Source organism: Oncorhynchus nerka, linkage group LG22 (genome assembly GCF_034236695.1).
Source record: "Oncorhynchus nerka isolate Pitt River linkage group LG22, Oner_Uvic_2.0, whole genome shotgun sequence".
NCBI classification, from domain to species: Eukaryota; Metazoa; Chordata; class Actinopteri; order Salmoniformes; family Salmonidae; genus Oncorhynchus; species Oncorhynchus nerka.
This window is the reverse complement of record NC_088417.1, coordinates 80,620,096-80,633,175: the sequence shown is the minus strand read 5'-3', so window position 1 is coordinate 80,633,175 and position 13,080 is coordinate 80,620,096. Positions and strand designations below refer to the sequence as shown.

At 39.4% G+C, this 13,080-nt stretch overlaps 1 protein-coding gene across 2 annotated transcripts; it reads left to right on the top strand.

Moving 5' to 3' along the window:
* The first annotated feature begins 5,990 nt into the window (after window positions 1-5,990).
* Window positions 5,991-12,422, top strand: LOC115105821 (rho-related GTP-binding protein RhoF-like). 2 transcript variants are annotated; one of them, XM_065007453.1, is made up of 5 exons: window positions 5,991-6,198; window positions 7,212-7,299; window positions 10,509-10,618; window positions 11,462-11,596; window positions 11,808-12,422. In XM_065007453.1, the coding sequence occupies exons 1-5, from the start codon at window positions 6,184-6,186 to the stop codon at window positions 11,970-11,972; spliced, it is 513 nt and encodes a 170-aa protein (XP_064863525.1). In that variant the 5' UTR covers window positions 5,991-6,183; the 3' UTR covers window positions 11,973-12,422. The 2 variants fall into 2 exon arrangements, with proteins under 2 accessions (XP_064863525.1, XP_029484092.1); XM_029628232.2 differs by having other exon boundaries at window positions 5,991-6,480.
* Window positions 12,423-13,080: the final 658 nt, after the last annotated feature.

Genomic DNA, 13,080 nt, shown 5'->3' with positions numbered 1-13,080 from the left:
TGGCCAATATGGGTTTCCTTTGTTTCAAAAGGGATCTTATACTTTATTTCCACATCTCTTTCTGGACTATGATAAATAACAATGATTCCCCATTGACAGGATGGAGAAGAAGGAAGATAAAATACTGGATGTTATCCCTTTGACATTTTTAACCTTTTTCCTTCTCTGCTTGGAATCCATCTTTGTCCTAACTAGGTCATGGCACACCCATATAAAATTATTTTGGATTCTAAAGTAAAAAGAAACAAGTATAGTGAATAAACAGCTTGTAGTTTGAAGTTGTTATGAAGAAAAGCACAGTAAATGTAAAATGAAATTGTGTAATGGCATTTTGTTGACATTGCACTGTAAATGGCCATGTATGATTTATAGCATGTGTAAGTTAAACTGTGTTACCTTTTGTATATATGTAGGAAATGTGAACTTATTGTTATTAAAGTATCACTATACTGTTATTTTTATTGACTTGGTCATTTTGGAGTAATGGTGTCCGTAGAATTGTTAACTCTCTTCAATACATTAATTTGCATACTGTTTTAACTATATCCATCAGAGGCTAAGTATATTTGCTCATCTAATGTCAGCACATAAAGCAGGCCAGAGAGCAAATGGCCTTTAGCAAAACTGCTGAATCATTTATAACTGGAAATTGGCTGTTGGTACTCAAACTAACCCCCTTTACTTGTTCTACATTAAAGAGTGTTTGCTTCTCATCTTTCACATGGTACACCATCTAGTTACACAACAGAGACGTTTAATACCATGAAGGTCAGTAAGTATTCTTCTTTCAAATGATGGCTTGTGCACTGTGTCAAATTATGCATGTTTTGTAATAGCTCATAGTAAGCAGTAGGCTATACATTTGGGCAATAGACAGAACAAATGTGAGGGTATAATGTACCTGATGTTGCTTCATGGGCATATTTATAGAATTCCAGACACAATCCTACACTTATTGGTATCCTCAAAGGCTCACTACATAGACATTGAATCCAACTGGAAGCAGATGAAAAATGAAACTCTAATGAAAATATTTACCTTAACATTGTGAGGAAATACATTTATCAGGCCTAAATGCAGGGGGAAATTGAACATTCTTATTCCCATCTTCGGATCCTCTTATAGTGGTTTAAAGGATGAGTGGGGATGCAACTCCTAAAAAGGAAGAAAACAATTAGCCCAAAACTATGTCTATTGAAGGCTTTTGACTTAGTCTTGACTGCTATCTGACCAACGAATAACAAATGCTGAAAATCTTCAAGCAGCATCAGTAACTGCAGTATGCAAACCAGCTCCCCTCTCTCTTCCTGATGACAGGATTGCAGTCAAATCCCCCACCCTCGAATTTAAGATATCAAAAATAAACCTAAACGACATAACCTACTGCCATGGAAATCTTGTCATTTAAAGGTAATGGATTTTGATCTGTCTCAATGTATTAGTTCTAAACAACAGTAATGTTACATTTGATTGTTTTAGGACAGGTTCACCAAAGAGGGATTTGCCTAAATTGATCTCATTAACAACTATTATATTGTAACATTAAATTGTGAAATGTTGTTGGAATTAGATGCTAATAATAAACTTACAGTTAATTAAAACATGTAATCCAAGAGAAAGATGTCTTATAGGGAACAAATGCTTTTAGGGGTCAAATTAATCTGGTAGACCTCTCATTGCTCCCCCTTGTCCAAAAACGACCTTTCATATGTACTTTCGTTTAATGGCTTCTGTCTGCTGTTGTTCTCAATTTCAAAATGGCTTCTTCACAGACAAAGGAGATCACTGTGTGTTGGTTAAGTTGCTTCGCCATTGCTGGGCGAGGTAGTCATTCGCAAGAAAGAGCTGCAGTTTCCCACACACAGGTCTCTGTTTGCACACTGGAAATGTATCAATGGTGCGCAAGAAATATAACTTCAATTGGTGTGTTTGTAAAAGTGTAGGCTACAGCAAAATTGAAACGACAGAGCGAAGAAACATGGCACATTCAGTCCAGTCGTCTAGTTGCAGGGCTACAGTTGATAGACTTTAAACGGGTTTGGCAAACATCAGTAATCTGAGGATCTGGCCAGTTGCCAAATGTATGAGAGAACTGCACCCACACAGCCATATAAGGTCAGAAGAAACGATTTCGAACAGTGCTGTATTTCTTCCAGGATACTCAAAGGGGATTTCAGACTTCTTCGTACTCTGTCTCCCCTTCAAGATAATGATTCGATGTTGTATTTCGAGGTGTTGATCAACTACACACGAAGATTTTAGGAGATGTCATACAAGCAAGATGTAATCCACCCTATAGGTAAAGGAGAAAATAGGAACAAACCTGTCTCTGTGTGTACACTGTATGTATGTTTTCCTGAGTATTAAAGTGTCTCGAGTTAACTCTTCTGGTTACAGTTGCAATTAATATACCATGGATTATGTTGATCATGCGATTAAGATTGACCAACACAGCGGTTAAACAACCTAATTTATGTTTCAGAAACAGAGAAATAGTCTACATGTCGGAAATGTTTTAGTCAACTGTAGAGGAGCTTGTATTTCCAGGCAGGGCTCAATTCCTATTGCACAATTGCTGCGTAAATGGCCCAGGGTAAAAGGAGTGTCGAACCATAAGGTCACGAGGCTCCATGCAACGCCGCAAACCATGCATCCTACAAACTGTTGTTTACACCCTCTGAAAACAAAATAGACGCGCTGGGCAAGCCAGATACCAGCAATCGATGGGCCTTTCTTGTAGAGAATAGAACATGAGGGCCATTCCATCCGCTCCCCCAGTGCTCAAATTATTGAAGACCGTGTTTTTGCTATTATTGAAGCAGCTAGAGCGGAAGTAATGTGAAAATAAAAAAGTGTTACCCAAATGTCTTATTCTATGACCGACAGAGCACTGTTAAATCCGACTGAATCATAGTGTAAAGGTTTGTTGTATGGCAAAGCCGACCAGCTGTTATTACGCAAGCAGAGAAGGAACACATTAAAGCACACCCAGAAAAAAGGGAATGGGCCTCTTGTGCAGAAGACCGACTGCTCGCAGCACAGTAGGGTATATTTATTTGCCTATACTCTCGGACCATTGTATGTCAAGCTGTTATAATTAGGCAAGGTATTTAGGCCTTTAAAAAGTTAATAGTTCAAATGATTAGTGTTTTCAATGACAGCATAACTAAATTCGTTTTATAATTCTTTGGTTTTCAGGTAATCGATACTGTTGTTTTCGATAGGGTTTTTGTCAGGATGTATTTGTCAAAACAGAAAAATTATAGGTTCTGCACGTTTGAGAGCGTACTTCAAATCCCATTGAGTATTTAATTTAGAATAATGAATTCAAACCTTATTTAACCAACAATTAAAGCCTGTAACCTATAGACAAAATAAAACGTACCTACAAATAAATCGACCCGGGGTAATTTAGATCATCTCCATTTTTTTTAAAGCACTGTTAAATGTTACACAATCTATTGGCCAACAAACATTTAAATCGGCAATAATTTAAACACGTATTTTTATAATCGCATGTTTTTTGTCCTTTCTAATCTGGTTTTCAGTTCCACAGAAACATAAAATATTATATGGATGGTTTTTCATTTATCAACATAGGAGTCCCGTTGATTTATGTTGGATGCACGACGGCATTTTAGCTCATGAATTGTGATTAAGCATGTTACAGGAAAATAAAGATAACATTTTAAGATTTACATTTTGTTGCATAAACAATTGATTTCCATCTCCAACACTATCCAAATCACAATGATGCATAGAATTAATGTTGTAATCGTTCTGTGGAGGCTGTCACCATGTCCACTGTTACAGCGTGACCAATCACACACAGTCCAAAATGGACAGGAGAGAGAGGCCATAGTGGCCTATTGGGATTTTAAACATTATTTTACTCCAATTTATTGTGAATATTGAAGGTTTATTGACGCAATAAAAGAAAAGCCAACGCTATTATTCATATAGGCTAACATTCCACTTCACATACGTTGTTCCATGATTCGTTGATCTGTTATTTAGATTAGAAAACTATGCTGATATAGAAATGTACATATATAGATTGACCTATTGTGTGTATTTTGCTTTTATTTTCTCTGGGTGTGTATTTATTTTTCCATGAACTGTATATGCTATCTAAACTAAATACATGTTTTATTGAGTTTCTCTCTCTGTATTGCTTTTCACACACATTTGCATGTCGGGAAGCCTACATGACAGACCTACTTGAAATAGTCCTTTTGATGGCATTCCTGTAGGTGACAATGAAACAGTAGTTTGATTGTTACATACAATTATACATTTTTTAAACATTTACATAAAAAACAACCCAATGGTAGGCTATTTCTCTTTATTAAATGTGAATCAAAATATCATTGTTATCCTGCTACCATTTTAAAGAAATTGTGTTTCAAATGTACTTGCTCCTTCAAAATGTTCATTGAAATATAATTTTGAACTGCAAATAAATATAAATTAATCAGATGTCTGTTATGTTTTCTTTTGAGTTTTTGACATTGATGGTTTTGATATCTGAGACGATTAAGGAGACTCAGAGATTATGATTTTAAAATACATTGTAGCTTTACTCTAAGAAAAATATGATGCCAATATACTATTGGTCTAGTGGTCACATTTTCATTATAATTTCAAGGGGCTTATTTGAACCACAGTCTGTGTAGCAGTCTGTTTAGCTGTCATTTTCTCCTTGCCACTCCTGTCATGCTAAACGTTGGCATGCAACATGGAATACAATTCATGGAATGTCAGCAAAACTGACTGGTACCCAGACTAGAACCACACAGGGTGATATACTGTATGAATCAACACAAAGAAGAACCTTTTCTTCCATGGTGGTAAATTACAAAAAACATATATAAATGCAACATGTATAGTTTCATGAGCTGAAATAAAATATCCCAGAAATGTTCCATGCGCATAAAATGCTTATTTCTCTCAAATTTTGCCCACAAATGAGTTTACATCGCTATTAGTGAGCATTTCTCATTTGCCAAGATAATCCATCCACCTGGCAGGTGTGGCATATAAAGAAGCTTATTAAACTGCATGATCATTACACAGGTGTACCTTGTGCTGGGGACAAAAGGCCACACTAAAATGTGCAGTTTTGTCACACAACACAATGCCACAGATGTCTAAAGTTTTGAGGGAGTGTGCAATTGGAATGCTGACTGTAGGAATGTCCACCAGAGCTGTTGCCAGATAATTTAGTGTTAACTTTTCTACCATAAGCCACTTCAGTCGTTTTAGAGAATTTGGAGTGCGTCCAACTGGCATCACAACCGTGCATATCTGCATTCCCAGTCATGTGAAATCCATAGATTCGGGTCTAATTCATTTATTTTGACTGATTTCCTTATATGAACTGTAACTCAGTAAAATCTTTGAAATTGTTGCATGTTGCGTTTTATATTTTTGTTCAGTATAAAATAAGAGCGCTCTTAAGGTATAGGCACAGGTTACTAGGTCAAGTCAAATGTTACTAGGCCTGTGTGTGATCCTAACCCCAGCTAACCCAGAGTCCACTCAGTTATAGCTCTCTATATCACAGAGCACAAATACTTCAGATGCCACTGATCATTATTGGCTCCCGAGTGGCACAGCGATCTAAGGCACTGCATCTCAGTGCTAGAGGTGTCACTACAGGCCCTGGTTCAATCCCAGGCTATATCACAACCAGATGTGATTGGGAGTCGCATAGGGCAGCGCACAATTGGCCCAGCGCTGTCTGGGTTAGGGGAGAATTTGGCCAGGGTAGTCCGTCATTGTAAAATAAGGTTTTGTTCTTAAATTACTTTCCTAGGTAAAAAAAAAGAAAACATTGGTTTCTGCTCTGAGAGGGAAGGCGAGAGCACAGAGCAGAGCGAATTACTCAGAACTCTTCTACAGCCCACTAAACACACCTTTCTAAATAGAGGAAGTGCCTCAGTGTGAGCCTCAGCCCCACCCCCACCCAGTGATGTGATGGAACAGGCCAGATGACTACAGAGCGGTAGAGAGCGAGCAGCTGTAGACTGACTCTATTGCGTGACTGAGCTTTTACCACAGAGACGCTTTCAGTGAACAAATTGATTAGGAAGAGAAGGGTGTTCAGGGTCACTAGGAAATAACTGAAGTTGGAAAGGACCATTAAGTGGTGAACAGAGCAGAGTGAGACACCTGTTCAAGATGAGACTGAGCTTGGTTTGTTCCTCTTGTTGACACTCATTCTTCCCACTTAGCCAGGTTCTCATTATAAATTAATTGGGTGGAACTGACATGTGTTCGGACTCAGTTGGGAGGCACTGACTTTATCCTGACTTCTGTCTGACTGCGACCTGTTGGACTCTAGATATGACACAGAATGGTATGACTAGCAATGGCAACGCTAAGAAGGGAGAAGAACTAAAAATTGTTATTGTGGGTGATGGGGGATGTGGGAAAACATCCCTTCTAATGGTGTATGCCAAAGGAGACTTTCCAGAGGTAAGGACAACATGGCATCTAGTGGCATCCCTTGAGATGTTTGCTTATTAGAGTAAGGAAGTAAGTGTGTTTATGAACATAATTGTTTTAGATTAAAGTAATCACCCTTTAAAAAAATATATTTACTTATGCAGTCATTATTCATTTGTGCCCTTTTGAGGGTGACATCACCAAGCCATACTTAGATTTTGTTCCTGTCAGGAAAGTAGCCTCATGATTATCTCCACTCTACCATGAAATGAATGTAAAAGTACATTGTTTATATCACTAATCTTACTAACTTATTTCTTAATACAAATAAAACAAGTTATTTTATTGCCATCTCCATTATTGGTCAGCAGATTTATGCTTAGTTCATTATTCAAGTTAAGACTCTAATACCAACACTGTCAGTTCCAGCATAAACAACCTTTTGAATAAACAGTTTAGACTATGCAAATATATTCATTTTTCACTAAATTAACTCTCCCAAAAGAAGTCATGGTAAGTTAGCACAAATAAGTAACACTATTCTAAATATAGGCTTCCATCTCCAAAGATAATGATTTGTAACATAATTAAGAAATTATCCTAGACAAGAGCATTACATGTTTTCAAGATCTATGGCACTGTATCCAGTTTTGGTTGAATTACATTGTCTCAATTATGTGCATTTACAGTATCCCGTGGATGAAATGCAAAATGATTGAAATACTGAATTTCCTTCTCCCTTTGTCATTTTCGTTTAACAGAAGTATGCTCCGTCTGTGTTTGAGAAATATGTCACCACAGTCACGTATGGAGGGAAAGAGATTCGGCTCAACCTCTATGACACAGCCGGTAAGGTCCCCTATGCAACGTAATCATTATTAAGTATCTATAGATAAAGAAGAGGGTTCTGTTCCTGCACAATGGGCAGGTATGTAGGGTGTGGATCGTTGTTCTGTGGGTGTGGAGTGTGGGTGTGGAGTCATCTTGCCTGTAATGCTGGAGCAGATATCATAGCATAGTAGCATATCTTTGATCAGCTAGGTGGAACATAAAGCTAGATAGAACAATATAATTGTGTCAGGTCAGTGCAATCCAAGCATTGGGTTCAGAACAGAGATTCTGAAATGCTTTAAATTATTGACTAATATAGCCATCAGTTAAAGATATTGTGACTTGTTTATCCTCTTGTTTTCTGGAGAATAAACAGTAAAAACAAACATGGGACTAGTTTGCTGGAGGATGAGAACTGAAAATGTGGCATGACTGGAAACATTTTCTCCAAGCAATGTGTTTTGTTGAAATGTTGTTGAAATGTCATAATGGAGTATTGTAGATTTACTGTCTGACTGTAGTAGATTACATTGTTTTTGTAAACTATGAGTATGACGCGACATCTCACTGAGTACACCTTGCCCTCTCACAGCACTGATGCAATGACAAGCAGCAGCGTTGCAGAAAGCTGCTGTGACAGAGGATGTGGTGGAGGCTCATCTATAGAAATAATGTTTGTAACTGTATTTGCATCTGAGTGGTTCTTTGATACTTTAAACTAGACATTGTCAGTGAAACCTCAGATTATCAGCTCAAATGGCTAGATATTGAATTGAAAATCTAATAGCTTCTAAATAATAACTTTATTCTGTTGAATAGTTTACTATTTGATTAAGATCATGTCAAACATGATTTTCTAGTTTTTCAGCTCGTTGTTATGGATATTGTAAATCACAAATAGAGTACCACGGTATGAGTCATATTACCCATAAAACCTAGCGGTCAAAAAAGGAAATGGTTCCATTCGTTTTTTCACCAGACATTTTTCCAATAGGGGATTTTAGAAACACTTTTAGAAACACCTTCTTTAACCTGTCTCCTCCCCTTCATACACACTGATTGAAGTGGACTTAGCAGGTGACTTCAGTAAGGGATCACAAAACACAGCCATTATTTTAAGTGTTTCTAAAATCCCCTATGGGAAAAATGAATGGTAGAAAAATTATTGGAACCATTTCACTGTTTTGACCGCCAGGTTTTATGGGTATTTTGACACCTCCACTATGTGGTTCTATACCAGCATACACTGAGTGTACAAAACATTAGGAACACCTGACTTTCCATGACATAGACTGACCAGGTGAAAGCTGTGATCCCTTACTGATGTCACCTGTTAAATCCACTTCAATCAGGGTAAATGAAGGGGAAGAAGAAGAAGAAGGATTTTAAAGTCTTGAGACAATTGAGACATGTCTTGTGTATGTGTACCATTCAGACGGTGAATGGGCAAGACAAAAGATTTAAGTCTCTTTACATTTACATTACATTTAAGTCATTTAGCAGACGCTCTTATCCAGAGCGACTTACAAATTGGTGCATTCACCTTATGACATCCAGTGGAACTGTAGTGCATCTAAATCTTTTAAGGGGGGGTGAGAGGGATTACTTTATCCTATCCTAGGTATTCCTTAAAGAGGTGGGGTTTCAGGTGTCTCCGGAAGGTGGTGATTGACTCCGCTGTCCTGGCGTCGTGAGGGAGTTTGTTCCACCATTGGGGGCCAGAGCAGCGAACAGTTTTGACTGGGCTGAGCGGGAACTGTACTTCCTCAGTGGTAGGGAGGCGAGCAGGCCAGAGGTGGATGAACGCAGTGCCCTTGTTTGGGTGTAGGGCCTGATCAGAGCCTGGAGGTACTGAGGTGCCGTTCCCCTCACAGCTCCGTAGGCAAGCACCATGGTCTTGTAGCGGATGCGAGCTTCAACTGGAAGCCAGTGGAGAGAGCGGAGGAGCGGGGTGACGTGAGAGAACTTGGGAAGGTTGAACACCAGACGGGCTGCGGCGTTCTGGATGAGTTGTAGGGGTTTAATGGCACAGGCAGGGAGCCCAGCCAACAGCGAGTTGCAGTAATCCAGACGGGAGATGACGAGTGCCTGGATTAGGACCTGCGCCGCTTCCTGTGTGAGGCAGGGTCGTACTCTGCGGATGTTGTAGAGCATGAACCTACAGGAACGGGCCACCGCCTTGATGTTAGTTGAGAACGACAGGGTGTTGTCCAGGATCACGCCAAGGTTCTTAGCGCTCTGGGAGGAGGACACAATGGAGTTGTCAACCGTGATGGCGAGATCATGGAACGGGCAGTCCTTCCCCGGGAGGAAGAGCAGCTCCGTAGTTTAAAATATAAACATCAAGTTTAAAATCACTTGATGTCTTCATTTCAGAGAGACAAAATAATCATGTTTTTTTTCCGCAAAATGCTATATATTTGCTATATAATAATATATTATATATTATTATATTTATTTCTCTTTGAACGGGAATGGTAGTAGGTGTCAGGCGCACCAGTTTGAGTGTGTCAAGAACTGCAACACTGCTGGGTTTTTCACACTCAACAGTTTCCCGTGTGTATCAAGAATGGTCCACCACCCAAGGATATCCAGCCAACTTGACACAACTGTGAGAAGCATTGGAGTCAACATGGCCCAGCATCCCTGTGGAAGGCTTTCGACACCTTGTAGAGTCCATGCCTCAACAAATTGAGGCTGCTCTGAGGACAAAACGGGGTGTAACACAATATTAGGAAGGTGTTCCTAATGTTTTGTACACTGTATTTTATGGTTTTATCAAGACTTGTGGAATACTTGGCTGCCTGAGAAGTTAGTTTCAGAAATGACTTTATACTTGTTCTCTATCAATACTGGATATTGCAAACCACTCCCCTCTAGAAATGTAAGTTACACGTATTGACTAATAACAGTGGCAGAATGATCTGCTTACTATGTTGGGGGCTGATTTTGGTGTTTCCAAGGACAACCTATCACATGTCCTAGTGCAGTGTCTCCACTGTGAGTCACCGGCTTATCTTAGCCTAACTGCCGCAACAGCCACTGTATTTGACAGGGAAAGGAAGTTGAAGCCAGGATGTGGTTTTAAAACGGGTTATAACATGGTTCAGTATCAACTCATTTTATTACTAGAGGTTGTTAGGGGGGGTGTAATATTATCTCGTTTTTCCTTCTATAAGTTCACCAAACACTTTACATTGAGTGTATTTGTGTGTCCATTTTTTCAGGCCAAGATGATTACGATCGTTTGAGGCCACTCTCATACCAGAATGCCAACCTGGTGTTAGTTTGTTATGATGTGACCAACCCCACCAGTTTTGAAAATGTCTTAATCAAGGTAAGCTCATTGATCATGATTCATCTACGATATTACATTATCCAGTGACAGCCAATGACATTCATATTCTGCCCAACAACAGCCAATGCTAAGTAAGCAGCTAACCACAGTGAATTTAAGGGCCTGCATGTTTTGCTAGGATCCCGGTACAGTGCATAATAGATCTAGTGAGTATTGTCGGTACAAATAAACAAGCACAACATTAGTCACCACAGAGAGGTGGGAAAGGGATTGCGAGTTCACCACTTATAAGTGGTTAGACATCACATCTAGGCAGGAATTTGATGAATGATTGTTGGAGATTGACTTTGATGTGACTGTGTACATTCTTTTGACTTTGTTCGCTACTTGTGACTCAACCAGAGCACATGAACTTTGACCCCAGTGGCTTGGCCTGAAAAACAGAAGGGAATGTGCTGGAAGCCTCCCTCAATGAGCAGGGAGATGTCAATAAAGAGCCAAATAATGCATGCCATGTGATAAAGTCAAGGGGAATGCAGTCAGAGTGAGACTTTGTAAGCACAAAACATTACAGCAAGGGAGGGGGTAAACACGCCTACTTGTAGAACCGATACCTGGGTGGACGTAGAGCCAAACCAAACAACCTGTCAATGTAGTATTTTTGTAGGCTATTTTATAAGTATCTGTTTCCTCTGTTTGGTCATTGATGAAACTTATTGTTAATTGTTTATGGGTCCAGTCAATGAAAATATGAAAACAGTACACACACACAGTATGCAAACACCATGATCCCGAGTGTAATCCCAATGTGACAGTTTGAGATCCTTCCTAACTTGACATCTTACCTCTACATTCACTATTGTGTTCTGCTGTCTCACACAGTGGTACCCGGAAGTGAACCACTTCTGTCGCGATGTTCCTGTCATTCTGATTGGCTGTAAGACTGACCTGAGGAAGGATAAGGAGCGTACCAGGAGGCTAAAAGCCATGGACCAGGCTCCCATCACTTACACACAGGTGAGGATCAACCTGTCCCCCTGATGACAGGGTTTATACACATAACTTGAGGTGTGGTGCTTTGACTTTAACCATTTCATTTGAATTATGGATAATGGCTTTCAAATGCTTGATCCTAGAAAACCTTCTCTGCTTTGCCCTGTTTACCAGTCTCCAATTCTGGTCCAGTACTCCCTGTCATCCAGTGACTGCTCATTGTTTGGTTCCACAGGGTGAGGAGACCAGGCGGCATATGAGTGCTGAGCTTTATCTAGAGTGTTCAGCCAAATACCGGGAGAACGTAGAGGACATTTTCAGAGATGCCACCAAAAAAGCCCTGGCATCAAGCCGCAGAGCAAGACAACGTACGAAGAAGAGGCATTGTGTCATCCTGTGACCTCGTTCTAGTGAAAGGACAGAGGCTTGAAGTCCATTGACACAACAGGGGACACTGTCCTCTGGTCTTACATGCCAAAGCTACACATTCTGCTGCTTGTCTATTATAAACAACTGCTTGCCACATCCTGGGTCATCCTAATTCAATTTCAAGAAGAGCCTGTTCTATCCCCAACCAATTCATGCCTTTGGGATCTGAACAATGATATTGAACACTGAACTAATATCTACTAAGATCTGCTAGGATAGAGATGGAAATCCTGCTAGTTCTTTGGGCACAAGGTCTATCCTGGGATTCTAGAGTGGTTTTGTTAATTACTAGCTACGTTAGACCAGGGTGTAAATTGGCATATAAAAGCAGATTGAGATTGTACTTCATATACCTTTTTTCAAATATCCTTTTATCAATTACTGAATTTCTATTTTTACTTTTATAAAGAACTTATGCCTATTGCTGGCCCTTTGTGGTGTTTATTTTTTAACATCTCTCACGATCATTGAGTGGTTGATTTGTAAAACATTTTTTGTAGCAGTTCCATTTCTAGGACGAGGCACTGACCTACTTAATGTACTGTGTTACCTTGAATAACTCTTCCTCACAGCTCTGGTCCACTGATCACTATCACCTGGCAAGATTTGTTTCAGGAAGTTGTCTGTTAATGGATACCTACTCAGGGAAAATATCCGTTACATATGTTCATGTAAGCGGCTTACCCTTTCTGCAGTGGATGATAAGTACTAATCAGTGACCGTGCTTACTAAGCATGCTGATACACAGTGCACCATCTGAGTACAATGTGATGCTGCACCTTTTATATTGTCAGGGCAATTTACTACTGTGGTTGACAGCTGTTCGAAATGAGCTCCTTTCAAAGCTGGAGTCTGGACAAATATTTATTGCAGGTCACTAAATTAAATGACAGTGCCCACTAGTGGTGGTTGCTATAAAAAAAAAAGACAAGGCAGTGTTTCCTACTTAGATAACTGAATAATATGGACATGCTGATTGATATGTATGTTTAGGAAAGAAACACATCACATGATTTTCTAGTTGTAAAATTACATTACACAGAGCCATATATATGTAAATAAATGGCTCTGAAATAAGT